We start from the raw sequence: 15,336 nt of genomic DNA, 5'->3' as shown, positions 1-15,336 counted from the left end.
CTTTAGTACAGAACAGTTGAGCTAAGCCATGCCCAGGCTCCTCGCTGTCTCCTTTCTGCTCACACAGCAAATACTGCTTCAGTTTCCAAACAGCCCTCAACTCTCTCACACACTGACAGGATGCTAGCCAGATGAATACCAATGGATGCTGGTAGGCGTAGGCAGAGGTAGAATTCCCCCCCTTATTTTCCTCCCCCAAAAACCAAGCCCGACCACATAGTTTCATAGTGAAGCACGGGTATCAAGCTAGTGATGTAATATATCTATTTTTTTTCTTTTAACAACCCTACAATCCCTTGCACTGGGGTAGTGTCAGGACAACTGAACGGACCTTGAGTTTACTGGCTGGATCCCCATGCAGAGTTCACAGCAGACAATTACTTATTGTGCCCAGAGTAAGAAATATCTGCTGCTATCTCGGATCAAACTCACAGCCTCCTGAACTCCATTTCTAGGCCACCATGCGGCTCAATGGAATGTGTCTAATACATTGAGTGGGATCAGAAAGATGAATTTTGAGAGTTGGAGATAGCTATGCTAAGATCCGAAATTGGAACATTTCATTTATAAAGCGCTTGGTGTGCTTATGATCAATAATAATTTCACAGCGTGACAACTACTGTGAGGGATGAGAGGTGACACCAACAAAGATCATGAGGATGAATAGAAGATGATACTATAACTTAATATAAATTGTGAATTATTATTAGAATTACACAAGTCTGTTAAACACTACAAATATGATGAATAATATTTTATTCGCAGTTAAAAGAGGGATATTTAGAATATGGAGATTGTCACAAAAATACGTTATTGAAACGGTGAATAACCAAAGAATGAAAGCTTATAATTTAAAAAAAAAAGTGTATTAATATTAAATGTTATATGATTGTCAACTGTATTAAATATGAAGAATAAGACACTCCGGTACCACCCTGTTCAGATAATATGTTTGTAAAAAAATAAGAAAAAAATAAAGAAAAATATTTTTTTAAAAATCATGAGGATGAAGTAGGGAGCTTTAATAAAATCAGTGGCAGATGCATGCAATATTAAAATAAAAAGCATAAAATATTAAATAGTGTTAACCAGTCTCCTGCTGCCCACATGGGCATGGTGTCTTTCTGGAGGGTGCCCTAAACAATCAAATTGAACGTTTCTAAGATCAAAACTTCCCTTTCCAGCTTCTAAGTGTCCATTTTCTTTTTTCTTTTTGCAACTCAATGGATTAGTGATTAGTTTCGCAGGGCAGGAGCAAGAATTTCAGACTTGAAAGCATGGCAAAACTCACACAGTTGGGAAGACACCAGGAACACAGATAAGCCACAACAACATAGGATAAAGTCATATTTGCTCCCAACAGCCTGCTGCACACAGCTTGCCTATTTTATACACTGTGTTCCCAGCTGCAGCTCCGTTGGCTGTGGAAGGGCAAAGTCCAGCTGGGCAGAGCAGGGAAAAGGTAGAACAAGGGAGAGGGAGTTCAGAGGAAGACCCAGGCCCACCTCCTCTTCTTCCTAGGGCACGTAGTAAGGAACGGAGAAGAGAGCAGCATGTGTTGTGTGGCTTACGGGGGAGGAAAGGGCCCTGATTCCCTTCATTAGCTGCAGCTGGAAACACAGTGTATAAAAGGCAACCTGTTGCAGCAGGCTGTTGGGAGCAAACGTGACTATCTTGTATCATCATAGCTTATCTGTGTTCCTGACATCTTCCCATTGTGTGAGTTTTGCCATGCTTTCAAGTCTGAAATTCCTCCTCCTGCCCTGTCAAGCTAATTACTTCAGTTTGATTTGGTTTGTTTGGATTTTAAGTTAGTTTGTATGTACCTTGTTTTGGATTGAATTTTCTACAGTTAAAGGCTGTTCCTGGGAAAGTTTTTCTCCAACCAAAGGTAACCTGGACATTGGGGGCAAAGTTGGAAATCATAAAAAGACTCTTATTGTTTATTTGACTGTGTTGCCTTTGTGCCACGCTCTGGGTCATCACAGAAATGAACATTATTAATGTAGGGAAGTCATACCTTGCATCAAAGCGAAGCTAGGTCTTATTCCTATAACACCCACAATAGTATTGTTAAAGCAGACATACCTGTTGCCTCTGCCAAGCCGGATACTTTCTGGCCATAAATATCAGTCTTATTCCATGCAAAAGTATAGATGAGGTTGATTGCAGCAGGAAACCATTTCTGAGCCAGCCGCCCTTCAATTGTTACAGTGAGATGCACTTTTGTGATGCCAGGAGGGATCGTAGAATGTGTCAAAATAATGCGTAGCAAGGTTTTATATCCTGAGGTTCTGCTGCTCAGGTAACTCAGCTTCACAAAGCTGGAAGGAAAGGATATCTCCTCCTGGACTACCTGAAAAAAACAAAAAAAGAGCTGTGCATGTTAATATCACAACAAATCTTGTCAGAATCTACCATGTTGGGCTTCTCTGGTGACTGAGATAATGTTCATACACAAGGAATTCACTGCCATAAAGAGGGCTGTGTCACAGATAGCTTTAAAGACAGTTTAGACAAATCCTTATAGGCAAATCCTTCTACTGGTTCAGCTCAGTTTTGCCGAGCCGGTCGCGCCGATGAGCAGCGGAGACCAAACCAGTTCTTTCCGCTACTCTGCTGTTGGTCCCACCTGCCTGCCTGGGCTCCTATACTCACATTTATCCTCTGCTTTTGAAGCACAGCTGCTTTGTGCGGCACAGTAGTGTGCCGTGCAGCAGCTGCTGAAGCAATTGGGAGACTGCAGGCTTACAGGAGGTGAGTTAGAACACTTCTGCTCCTGCGCAAAATGCGCATTTGGCACCTGCGTGCACGCAAAATGAGTGTGCAAAGCGTGCCCACCAAGCCACACCCACCAAACCAATGGTAACATTTTTTTGAATCCCACCACTGCTTATAGGAAATGTTCCAACAATGGTTAATAACCTTGGGAATCAGAAGAGTTTTGCTTTCCAAAAAGCTTTATGGTTTTTCATGCAGAAAATCATATAACCTCTTGGAATTACTGCTCTGGGCCAAATTTCTAATTTAATCTGACGTCTGATTTACGGCCACAATTGAACCCAAAAATTCTGTTCCTAAGTGGGACATTTCTTAAGTGAATTTTGCCCCATTTTATGACTTTTCTTGCTATAGTTGTGAATTAATGAGGTGGTTAAGTTAGTAACACGGTTGTTTAGTTTACAGTTTAGTTTACTTTATTGTCATTGTACCTCTTACAACGAAATCAAACACCATCTTCAGTGCACATCATGACCATGAAAATAAACACAAACACACATCCTTCACACTCCACACATTGAATTGAACCACCCCCCCGACATCGCACCAACACTGCACTATACAGCAGAATTCAAAAGAGCTACTGCTCTGGGATAGAAGCTGTTTGTCAGCCTATTTGTCCTTGTTTTTATTATTCTGTACAGTCTGCCAGATGGTAATAGTTCAAAAAAAGGCTTCCCAGGATGAGATGGATCTTTGAGAATGTTTTGAACTTTCTTAAGGCAGCGGGAGCTATAAAGCTCTTCCAAAGAGGGGAGAAAGCAACCAATGATCTTGGGCAATCTTGGGCAATGACGTTCACGCTCTGGAGTGCTTTCCTATCTGCCACTGTGCAATTGGCAAACCATACAGAGGTGCAGTCTGTTAAATGCTCTCTATGGTGCAGCGGTAAAAGGTCACCAGCAGTTTTTCATTCAGTTGTTGTTTTCTGAGAAGTCTCAGGTAGTATAATCTCTGCTGGGCCCTTTTGACCAGTACTGCAATGTGAGCACCCCAGGTCAGGTCCTCTTTTAGGGTAACACCCAGAAACTTAAAACTGGCCACTTGCTCCACTCAGTCTCCATTGATAATCACAGGCTGGAGGTCTGATCATTTGTTAAATGAATCTGGCTTCCCCATGGACTTTGCTTGTCAGAAGGTCGCAAAAAAGGGATTGCATGACCTTGAGACACTGCAACAGTCATAAAAATGAGTTAGTTGCCCAGCACCTGTATTTTGATCATGTGACCGTGGGGATTCTACAACAGCTGTAAACATGAAAAAGGTCATAAGTCACTTTTTAGTCATAAGTCATTGCAACTTTGAATGGTCACTAAACCAAACTGTTGTAAGTCAAGGACTACTTGTAATCCCTAGAATTCCACGCCACAATTGCTGAGGCAATTGAAAGCATCCAACTTCTGATTTGCAATTTATTTGCAACTGAGTCTCAAAATTGAGTTTGTCCAATCTGTCTGGATTTGCAACTGCAGTTGTGAAACTGAATTGTTTGAGAAGGTCAGCCGGATAAAAGTACATGTCTGCACATACAAAAGTCCACAAAATCCTCAGATTAAATGGATTCAATTGAAAGAGTTGATCAAATTGCCTTCCAATCAGAAGAATTTAATAAATCCCACTGTAGTAGTAATAATCAGTAGTGAATAGCTATGGTCGACTGACCTAGCATTTTAAGAACGGATGAATTGAGAAATTTTGGAAGCCATCCAGAGTCACTTCAACAATGAGATGGGTGCATATAAATTTAATAAAAGAAACAAATTATATTTCTGCATGCATTAAAGGCACTAAAGTAATTTATTTATTAACCTTTACGATGCCAGGATTCCGGCAGTTACCCCTATTAAATCATGAGTCTTGAGCCAAACTTCCAAAACTTCAAAAGGATTTATTGGGAGTTAAAAGGTGCAGTATTGCCTGGGATGTAGCCAACTCTGAGACACATCATGCATTGTCACTCTTGACCCTGGTTTCCCCCCAGCCCTTGGGTGTATCGTAATTCATATTCTCCAATGGGACACATCCATCGCCAAGAGTCATCAATCATGCTCTCCAGTTAGAATTTTGTGTGGCAGAAACTTCAGTCACCTAGTTACTATCTTTGAAAACTATTTATGGAATGCAGTTTTGATTTCCAAGCTGTCACACTGCTCCCTCCTCCCTTTCTATTGGCAACTCTAAAAAGACCATAGAAATATTTTATGGCTTGACATACGATGGATTAATTAATGTCAAGAATTAACTTTTTTTTCATGGCACACTACTGAGAATCATGCTGAAAGTGAGATGGGCAGCATCTAAATTCAATCTATAAATAATTTTAATCAATAAATACTAAGAGACAAACTTTAGATAGATAAAGAAGCCAATCTCAACACTTTCCTGCTCCTTCCAATAAAAACCACTTCCTCAAACACTGTCAACGCAAGCCACTGGAATATAAATTGAGAGCAAACCCCTCTCCCCACAACACTGATGATGTTACCTAGTATGAGTAATGAAACGTCTACAAGAAAACAACCAAGCCCAGAAAGCACCAAGCATTTCAGTGGTGGTATTCTACTGGTTTGGCCTGGTTCTGGCAAGCCAGTAATAGCGATGAGCAGTGGAGACCGAACCGATTCTCTCCACCGCTCTGCTGTTGGGACCACCCACCTGCCCGGGCTCCCATACTCACCTTTATCCTCTGAATTTGAAGCGCAGCTGCTTTGCGCGGCACAGAATAGTGCCGTGCGGCAGCTGCTGAAGCGACCGTCATCGTGCAGGCTTGTAGGAGGCGAGTTAGAACACCTCTGCGGCCACCAAGCCATGCCCATCGAACCGGTGGCAAAAATATTTGAATCCCACCACTTCTCCATTTCTGTTCTTTTCTCAACAACATGACAATCCTATTTACATTTCTCTTACCTGTAATTCAGGTATGACTGTTCCCCTTTCAGGACACGATCCTCCAAATGTCGTCAGAGGAAAAGGGATGACAATTGGATTCGGGCTGATGAAGCTACTGATGTCACAGGTGGGTATTTCTGCCTCTGTCCTTTGCATGACCACTTTGTCTACCACAATAAACTTATTCCAGGCCAGCCAGAGTGTCCTTTTCACGGGAAGGAATGGTGACCTATCAAAGATCAGGGTGACTGAGATGCCTCCGACAGCCACTAGATCAAAACTGAAAAGAGAACATAAACCTTTTGATTTATCTGGATACCAAAATTACCCCATTATGATTTTACTAAGTATTTTCTGCATCAAAAGTGCTTTTTTTCTTTCCTTCAAAAGGCAACTGAACTTGCTTTGTTTATCCTTGAAGACTTTTTGCTTCTCATCCAAAAAGTTTCTTTAGTTCTGAACTGAAGAAGCTTTTTGGATGACAAGCAAAATGTATTCCAGAAAAAACAAAACAAAAGAAGTTCAGTTGCCTTTTTTTGAGGGGGGGGAGCACCTTTGGGACAACCAAAGTGAGAATAATCAACCAATGGAACAGCTTGCCCTCAGAAGTTGTGGGAGCGTTATCACTTGAGACTTTCAAGAAGAGATTGGACTGCCATTTGTCAGAAATGGTGTAGGATCTCCCGCTTGGGCAGGGGTTTGGACTAGATGACCTACAAGATCCCTTCCAACTCTGATTATCTGTTAACTATGACCTGGATGTATGAAAGTCTCCAGAGATAGCTTCTGCACCCTACTAGTTGGCCATAGCTGCCTAAAACGAGCCAAGAGGACAGAAAGGGTTCATCATGTACTATCATAATTTCTAAAAAGACCTTTTGAATAGAGATATATCATTTTACTGCATCATCACTCAAGAGTTTATATGAACCTCCTTCTCTTAGATATGAAGCTATCCAATTCTGTGCTGTCACAGATAAGAGCTGGTGTATGCCTGGATGCTCTTTTTCTTTTCTAATTATGTTTTAACACAGGTTCTTGACTATTGATCAAAATAAAAATTGACTTAGGCAATTAAATCCAACAATTCTGGGAAGAAGCTGATGAGGGAAGTCTGATGGTACTTGTAAATTTCTGCCTTTAGTAGTTGCTAGGCTGCTCGCAAAGCAGAAATCAATGGGAACTCTGTGCTAAATAGTTTTGAGGTCAATTCCTGCAGGTAAATTGGAAGAGACTCTTGCCTTTATCATCTTCCATGAGTTTTCCTGTGATTACTTATATTCCTCTTGATCGGGCTCTGAATGCCTCCATCCATAGGCGCTGTGGTGGCACAGTGTTGCATAGAGCAACTGTGCAGTGTTACAGGCTAATTCTGCTGACTGTCAGCCGTTCGATCCTGACCGGCTCAAGGTTGACTCAGCCTTCCATCCTTCCGAGGTCGGTCAAATGAAGATCCCTATTGTTGGAGGCCATATGCTGACTCTATAAACTGCTTAGTGAGGACTGTAAAGCGGTATATAAATCGAAGTGCTATTTATGGAGCCAAAACTATATGACCAACACAAAAGAAAGAAAGGTATAATTGCGCTCTGCTTTTATTAAGGGTCAGCGGGTAGTGATAGAAAGAAGTCTTCTGAATTCCAGAAGTACAGAGCAGAGTAAAAAGTAAAGACCTATGGCCTTATAACTTTAATACTGTCATTTAAAGTAAGGTGGCATAAATAAGATTTCTTTACTTTATGATTAGATGCACTTCTTGTGGAAATCTTCCATGGTCATGAATTCTGATAAGGAGTTGGACTTAATTATGTACAATCCACCAAATTTCCCAAACATTACATAGATTATATACAGTGAGGAATAAAAATAAAAAAGATTACTTGCAACTTTGATCTTTCAAAATCTCTCTCTCTCTCTCTCTCTCTTTCTCTCTTCTCACACACATACAAAGGGAGAGAAGGAAGGGAGGGAGGGAGAGAAAGAGAGAGACAGAGAAAGAGAGAGAGAGAGAGAGAGAGAGACTAGCTTCATTGCTTACCGCCACTGCTATGAATTTTTTACTCTCATTTTCAGAGTATTTACATTGCAATAAGCAGGAACGAAAGCATGAAATTTCTGAACATGAGCTTTTTCTGCCTCTGTGAGCTTTAATTGGTTGAACTGATTAATTGGAAGGTCCCTCTTTTAATCAGCCAATTTTAATCTCAGAGCTGGGTTGAGGTTTTATTTACTTCCTTTAGTTCAGATGCGTTACTGCACAAGGGAAGGAAGGAAAAAAAACCAGCCTATTTAAAATGTACGTGTATACTTCTGTAGGTGTACATATATATGTGTGTGCTTGTGTGCGTGCACACACACGTGTAGTATATATGTCTGTGCCACATATGTAATTAAGTATATGTACATGATGCAGCAGTTAAAGCGCTGGATTAGGCGTGGGAAAACCTAATTCTATTCCTTGCATAGGCATAGAAGCCAGTTGAATGAATTTGGGCAAGTCCTCGGCTCTCAACCCTACACTTTGGGGTCAAAAAGCATCCAACAACACTGGACTAACAGATTACAATCCACAACCTAAAGTGGTTTTCATTCTGTTTGGAGTCATTTGCACTCACTATACTCCATGTCTGTCTCTCTGTCTACCTATTTATCTCCCCCTTTCTATAGATCATCCATCCGCCTATATCTATCTATCTATCTATCTATCCGTCCCTCTATCTCTATCTCTATCATCATCATCTTCTTTATCATCATCATCATCATAATCATCATCATCATCATCATCATCATCATCATTGTTATTATTAATCAGGTGACATAATTTTAAGTTTCATTTACATACAAATTTAATGTAATTGTTATGATGGTTGGTCATACAATTAGCCAGATGTTTAGATTAGATTTGGCATTTTTATTCAGCTATCCCGAATAAGAGGCAGACTTTTTTAAAAAAATAACAATATTACAGGTGTCATCACAGGATGTAAGTGGTTCCAAGTAAAGCTGCCTTTTGCAATTGACTGATGAGGATTTTTGTCAATGCTGATGGTGTTCAAGTGTTGTTGTTACTTTCAGTGCTATTGAATCATTCAGATTCTTGGTGGCTTTTTAATTCATTACCTGGACAAAGCTCTCTTGGGCTTCAATCTCCCCACCTCTCTTTACTTTCAACTTATTCCTCTACTTCCCTAATTAATAAATTCCCCCACAAAAACAAACATCGGAGGAAGATACAAAAGCAACAATTGTTTACCTTCCATCCTGTCGGCTGATGGTGTAGCCAAAATCGCTGTGATGCTGGAAACTCACATTGACCCCAACCAGAGGGGTGCCATCGACTGCTACCACTTGTCCTCGGATAACACAAGCACGTCTAGGGGAATAAAAGAGTGAGTTGGCCATGAAGAAAGAGACTAAGATTGTCACAACTGACACACTCTTTATCTGCATAATATATTTCACAACCATTATGTTGTAAGGGTACAAGAAGCACTACTGTCCACTTTTCTCCTTTCCTGAGCCACCCTCTCTTTCAACCTAGTTTTGAAAGTGGTGGACAGCTACAGAAGCTCAGGACAAAATGCAGGGAAAATGAGTTTTTAAAAAATTGGACAAAGGTTGATGCTGAGTGGGACTGTTGTGATCTGCCAGCAGACTATGGAGATGGCAGCAGAGTCAGACATGGGCCAGTCCAGGAGTCTGGGGAGGGCTCTGGATGAGGGTCCTGCGTCTGATACAGAGATGGGGCCAGGGCCATCTGTGAGTTATGTGATGACTCCAGAATCTCCAGAATCTGAGACCAACAAGGAAGAGGAACAAGGGAAGCCTCTTCCCAGAGTGCATGTACGCAGAGCTGCCAGAAAGCAAGAACAGTTAAGACAAAAGGGGCGGCTCAAGAGTAAAGCTTGGAGGTGATTGGCTGTCCCATAAGACATAAAGGAGGAGCAAAAGGACAGGAATCTTTGCAGGAAGCAACTTTGTTCATACTGATCTGTTTGAAACCTGAAGCTCAGTGTTAAATTTGTATTCTGTTTTGGCCTCGTATAACTAATTGGACATTTAGTCGTTGGCAGCATTTCAAGGAAGATAAAGGAGTGTGCTGATCAGACTTATCCTGAAGGATTTTGGCAGACTTCCATGGGACTATTTACAAACTATTTGAGACTCATTATGGGCTGTGAATGACTAAAATTCACAGCCATTGAAATAAAGAAAAAACGGTTTTGGGACTAACATGTGTTTGTTAGTGTCTCCGTAACCCTTGGTCAGAACAGGGAACACTTCTCCAATTTCTTGCTTTCTCTCTTTCTCCTGGCCACAGATCTCTCTTTCTTTAACAACAAAGTTTTTTTTAAAGATTTTCTGCAAACCTCCTCAATAGCTCATTTCTCATCACCATGGGATCCAACACTTACTTTAGGAAGAGGGGTTGGCCAGATAACACTTCGAGTCCTTTGGATTGGATCTTAAAAAAATCTTAAATGGATCTTAATTTGCCTCATTGTGGCTTTTGCCTTTCCAGCATTTGATAAAAATCACAGGTTTTTTTTTTTCCAGTAGAGGATTTGGAACATAGATCATTAAACGGGTAGACCCAGAGTAGTCACTTACATCATAGGTTAATAAATATCCTTCCATGATTGATCTCCAGATACTTTTTGAATACATCACACATCTCACACAAAATTCACCTTGGACTGAATCAGAGAGTTATTTATTCAAGGCAAGCTCCTTGTGTATAAACAGAGAGCAAACCCTACTCCCTTCTAGCACTGATGTTACCTAGTTGGGTAATGAAACATCTGCAAGAAAACAACCAAGGTCAGTGAACACCAAGGATACCTCAAAGTCATTGTTATAGGTCAGGGGTGTGAAACTCGATTTTATTGAAGGCGGCATCAGGGTTGTTTGACCACAGGAGGCGCAATGGGCATGGCCAGGGTGGGCATTGCGAGCTTGACGTCACTCATGTTGGGGGCACCTGTGGTGGCCCAAGTGCTCTGCCAGCGAAAACGGGCTCCCAATCTCCATTTCTGGCCGCAATGGCCTCCTGTAGCCCTCTTCCTGCAAAAACAGAGCTCAACTAGACCGTGCATGCTCCCCCAGGCCCCATTTTTGGCTGTGACGGCCTCCTACAGCCCTCTGCCAGTGAAAACACCTCCATTTTCACTGGAAGAGGGCTGCAGGAGGCAGTTGCAGGTGAAAATGGGGCCTGGAAGGGCTGTGTGCAGCCCTCTCGAGTTCCGATTTTCGCTGGCAGAGGCACCCCTTCACTGTTTCCAGGGCAGCCCTGTAAGCCAGATCTAAGCACCCCACAGGCTGGATCCGGCCCCCGGGCCTTGAATTTGACACCCCTCTTCTAGATAGTGGAGCTATGCAGTGTTATCCATTTGGACGTTAAAGCAGGATTGTTAAGTATGGATTGGTGTGTACATTGTACCTGTTGGGAACCCACAATTACTATTAGGTGACAACTGGCAAATAAACCAGCATCTTCTACGAAAAGGACATCTAGATGTTCTAATTCTCATGTTCTGATAGAGTGTCCACTTTACACTAAATGAAGGACAAAACTTACAAGCTAGTGATTAAAACTCTTTAACTGTTTTTGTGAACCAGGATCATTGGCAGACATTTCTAGCAATAATCATGGCTTATAGGCATCACCTGGTATGTCCCTGACATTACTATTTCAGCCTTCCCTGTAGAAGATTATTGTTGTTTTAGTTTTGACACCTTGCTGTCAAAGTTACCTTGTTTGTGGTTCTGAACTGAACAGAGTTGTTCTGTTTGAAAATTTGGTCTCCCACTGTAAATATGAATAAATGAGATGCAGCTAGTTAGGCAAAAGAGCATTGCAAGTTTTGTCTTGTTCCTTTCTCTGTCTTGGGATTGCTGTAGCATTCACAGCTCAGCCAGACACACACACATGCATGCACACACACATACACCTATACAAAAATCACAAGTTGGTGTCTAATAGGGTATATATGAAGTACAAGTTGACACACAAACATTTCAAACTGACATGGACAGCTTCTGCAGAGTGCAAAAACAGGGCAAAGCCAGGTAACTCGTTGGGGGAAAAAAACCCACAATATGCAGAAAGCTTATGAAATCTTTCACCTTCAATTTATATTTATGCAGTATATCATCGTTTATACAGTATGTCAAGTTAAGGAATTTCCCACTTGCTCTAGTACTTTAAAAGTTTCCATTTTAAGTGCCAGACGGAGGTTGGATTTAAAATGCTGGGAAGTTTTTGCTCTCGTTTTTTAAATGGCTTATTTAAGCCCGTGTTTCAGTGAGTGGTTTTGCTTTATGAGGGGGGTTGGTTACCTTTTAGCCATCCCACCTCAAAAGGTCCCTCTCTTCTGAAATCCCCTTCTCTAGAAAGGACCAAGGCACATCCTTTCAACTTGGCTGATTTAAAAGCTCTTAGCATTTACAATTTCCCTACTTGATATTTTGGGTGGCCTTCTCATTTTAGAGGCTCTCATCATTTCATCATTTGTTGTTCGCTTCCTTGAATGCTGCCTTGATAACTTTTTAGCAGAAAGATGGCGGGGAAGCAATAAATAAACAGACAATTACATAAACATACAGGAGAACACATTTTAATTTGCATTTAAAACCACCCTGGGAAATAGGCTACGTAGGGTACTATAAATATATGCCTTTAAATCTTGTTGAAAAAGAAGAGGAAGGAAAAGAACACATCCGTGGCCCTGAAAGTGAGCGGATGAGAACAATGATGTTTCAGAGATGCCAAAGAGGTCGAGAGAAACAGGGGGCCAGGCAGAGAAGTTCAATCAAGTGGCCTACAAGTTCCACAGATGTGTTATCAAATGCTAAATAAATAAATTTGGAAATGGACACCGCAGTCCAGGGGAAAGAATGGAAGACTTTCTTTGTTGCCATCCTCAAATATTACAATGGAATAACAGAGTTGGAAGGGACCTTGGAGGTCTTCTAGTCCAACTCCCCTGCTCAGACAGGAAAACCTACACCTTTTCAGACAAATGGTTGTCCAATCTCTTCTTAAAAACCTCCAGTGTTGATTGGATCAACCACAACTTCTGAAGGCAAGGTGTTCCACTGGTTACTTGTTCTAAATATTAGGAAGTTTCTCCTTAATTCTGGGTTGGTTCTCTTCTTGATTAGTTTCCACTCGTTGGTTCTTGTCCTGCCTTCAGGTGCTTTGGAGAATAAATAGCTTGACTCCTTCTTCTTTGTGGCAGCCACTCAAATATTGGAAGACTGCTATCATGTCACCCCTGGTCCTTCTCTTTGTCAGAATAGACATACCCAATTCTTGCCATTGTTCTTCATATGCTCTAGCCTACGGTCCCCTAATCATCTTTGTTGCTCTTCTCTGCAATCTTTCTTGATCTCAACATCTTTTTACATCATGGCAACCAAAACTGAATGCAGTACTTCCAAGTATGGTCTTACCAAGGCATTATGAAGTGGTATTTACATGATCTTGATACTATCCCTCTGTTAATGCAGCCTAACACTATGTTGGCTTTTTTGGCAACTGCAGCACACTGCTGGCTCATATATCATATACTGTAGGTATAAAATCAAGATCATGTGGCCCCCCCAAATATTGGAAGAGTGCTATCATGTCACCCCCTAGTCCGTCTCTTTGTCAGAATAGACATACCCAATTCTTACAACTATTCTTTATGTGTTTTAGCCTTCAGTCCCCTAATCATCTTTGTTGATCTTCTCTGTGCTCTTTCTAGAGTCTCAACATCTTTCTAGAGTCTCAACATCTTTCTAGAGTCTCAACATCTTTCTAGAGTCTCAACTGGTCACCACAACATAATTATGATTAATTATGTTAGACTCCTTCTAATTTTCCCTTCAAGCTTACAAAAATTTGTCCTCTTCATGGAAAAAAAATATGTTAGAAAATGGTGGAGATGTGTGTCTGATACAGATGGTGCTAATACAAACATTTAAAATCTACTATCTAACGTAGGACTTCGTATCATAGACAGAACTTCTCAACACGTTCCAGACTAGATTTCAATACGAATAGAAAATTCAGGATTGTGGCAACCATGACAAACAAAGTAATTTAGTATTGGCCAGATCGTACTATTTATTCACTATGTCTATTCATTTATTATTAGTAGTAACACATTAATTTTATTAATGCATTCCTCCACCCCATGTCTATTGTGTGGCATTCAAAGTATCTTGCTCATTGTTTGATATCAAACACATTTCCAGCATTCATCAACTCTCAAGAGATGAGATATTGATCTCTGAAGTGCACTTCTTGGCAGGGAAATTATCACAAGACTATTTTATGCTTAAAAACATATAATTTATTGCATTAACCATTCCAGATAGATAAACTCAAGGTGAGAGCTTTAGTGATATTTGTTCATTTCCTCTTGTTGAGAATATTACCTTGAATAAGTTATTCATTCAAAATTATAATTTTATTGTGTGCACATAAAATAGGGGTTTTATCTCGATTTGGGAAAGTATGAAGTAGTATATTTATGGCATTTGCACCAAACAATAACTGCCATTTATGTATCACAAGATAGAGAAGTAAAAGAAAGACTAATTGAAAGGCATATTCACAATCAAAGTGATGTTAAGGATTATAACCACATCATAGCATTTTGGGGCTACAGGTAATTTCAAAGTTAAGGGAAGTTCAGATTTTAAAGAAGTTAAAACACCACATTTCTCTATTCTATTCTATTCTATTCTATTCTATTCTATTCTATTCTATTCTATTCTATTCTATTCTATTCTATTCTATTCTATTCCTATTCCTATTCCTATTCCTATTCCTATTCCCATCCCATCAAACTCTACATTCTCTGAAACTCAATGAATTGGAAAAACAAAGCAAAGAAATAAGAAATTGGCATCAGATCTGTGTATCTGCCATTCTTCGATGGAAGAAAGTAGGGGGAGGGTTGGATTTGATACATTTAATTATTTTCCTCTCCATGTATCCTAAATATCCTATTTCTTACATTGGCTTTGTATAACCTTTTACATGATTTATAACCGCTGCCTGGCACCCCAGATGCCTGGAAAAATCTCACCTCTTTGTGGGATTTAAAAGGAAAAGGGGCCATGTGGATTGCAGCGCCGGAAGATAACTCCTGGGAACCTTTCCTTATCTGCTTTCTCAGAGATAGTGGGATAATAACATGTTCACACCTGTGGATTGGTGGAAGCCACATAGGACTGCGGGGAGGGGTTCTAATTCTCTTTATCTTAGTTGCATGCCATGAGGGACCCCAGATCCTGCTTTGAATTTTGACCTACTCTACCCGTCTTCAATAAAAAGATTCCTTTTGAAATACAAAATTTTCAAGAGTTCATTTTTATATTTTGAAGGGTGTGGGGGGAGAGGCTGGTCCTTGCAGGCATTTATATTTTTCTAGTGCTAGGTTATGGGAGGAGAAAATACTCTTTCCCCCCCTAAATCTTGCTCTATGTCCAAGCAACAAATTGGATCAGATCATCATTCCAGCAATCTGGGTCAAGTAATGACCAAAGTTCCATATTAGGGCACTGAACTAGATTGTACAGTTCCTGCACATCCGCAGTATGGAAGAAAGTGAAGCAGAAGAAGAGACTTAATGATGTCAAAACATTTTTCTCTCCATCTGGCAGATATGT

At 40.6% G+C, this 15,336-nt stretch overlaps 2 protein-coding genes across 4 annotated transcripts in view; one reads left to right on the top strand and one right to left on the bottom strand.

The window, feature by feature from the left end:
- Positions 1 to 15,336, bottom strand: part of TENM1 (teneurin transmembrane protein 1) — a 441,878-nt gene that overhangs the window by 94,241 nt on the left and 332,301 nt on the right. For all 3 annotated transcript variants that reach the window (XM_087972076.1, XM_087972078.1, XM_087972077.1), the window contains exons 15-17: positions 8,924 to 9,043; positions 5,689 to 5,950; positions 2,089 to 2,356 (exon numbers count right to left, since the gene is read on the bottom strand). In XM_087972076.1, coding sequence (XP_087828202.1) covers positions 2,089 to 2,356; positions 5,689 to 5,950; positions 8,924 to 9,043 — 650 coding nt within the window. The remainder of the gene's footprint in view (positions 1 to 2,088; positions 2,357 to 5,688; positions 5,951 to 8,923; positions 9,044 to 15,336) is intronic.
- CYSLTR1 (cysteinyl leukotriene receptor 1) overlaps positions 1 to 15,336 on the top strand; it is a 650,975-nt gene that overhangs the window by 306,844 nt on the left and 328,795 nt on the right. The window lies entirely within an intron of this gene.

This window comes from Notechis scutatus, chromosome 10 (genome assembly GCF_049901735.1).
Source record: "Notechis scutatus isolate UNSWTSFEM ecotype Mainland chromosome 10, rNotScu1.2, whole genome shotgun sequence".
Classification (NCBI taxonomy): Eukaryota; Metazoa; Chordata; class Lepidosauria; order Squamata; family Elapidae; genus Notechis; species Notechis scutatus.
The sequence above is the reverse complement of the archived record's forward strand: the minus strand, read 5'-3'. Positions and strand labels throughout refer to the sequence as shown.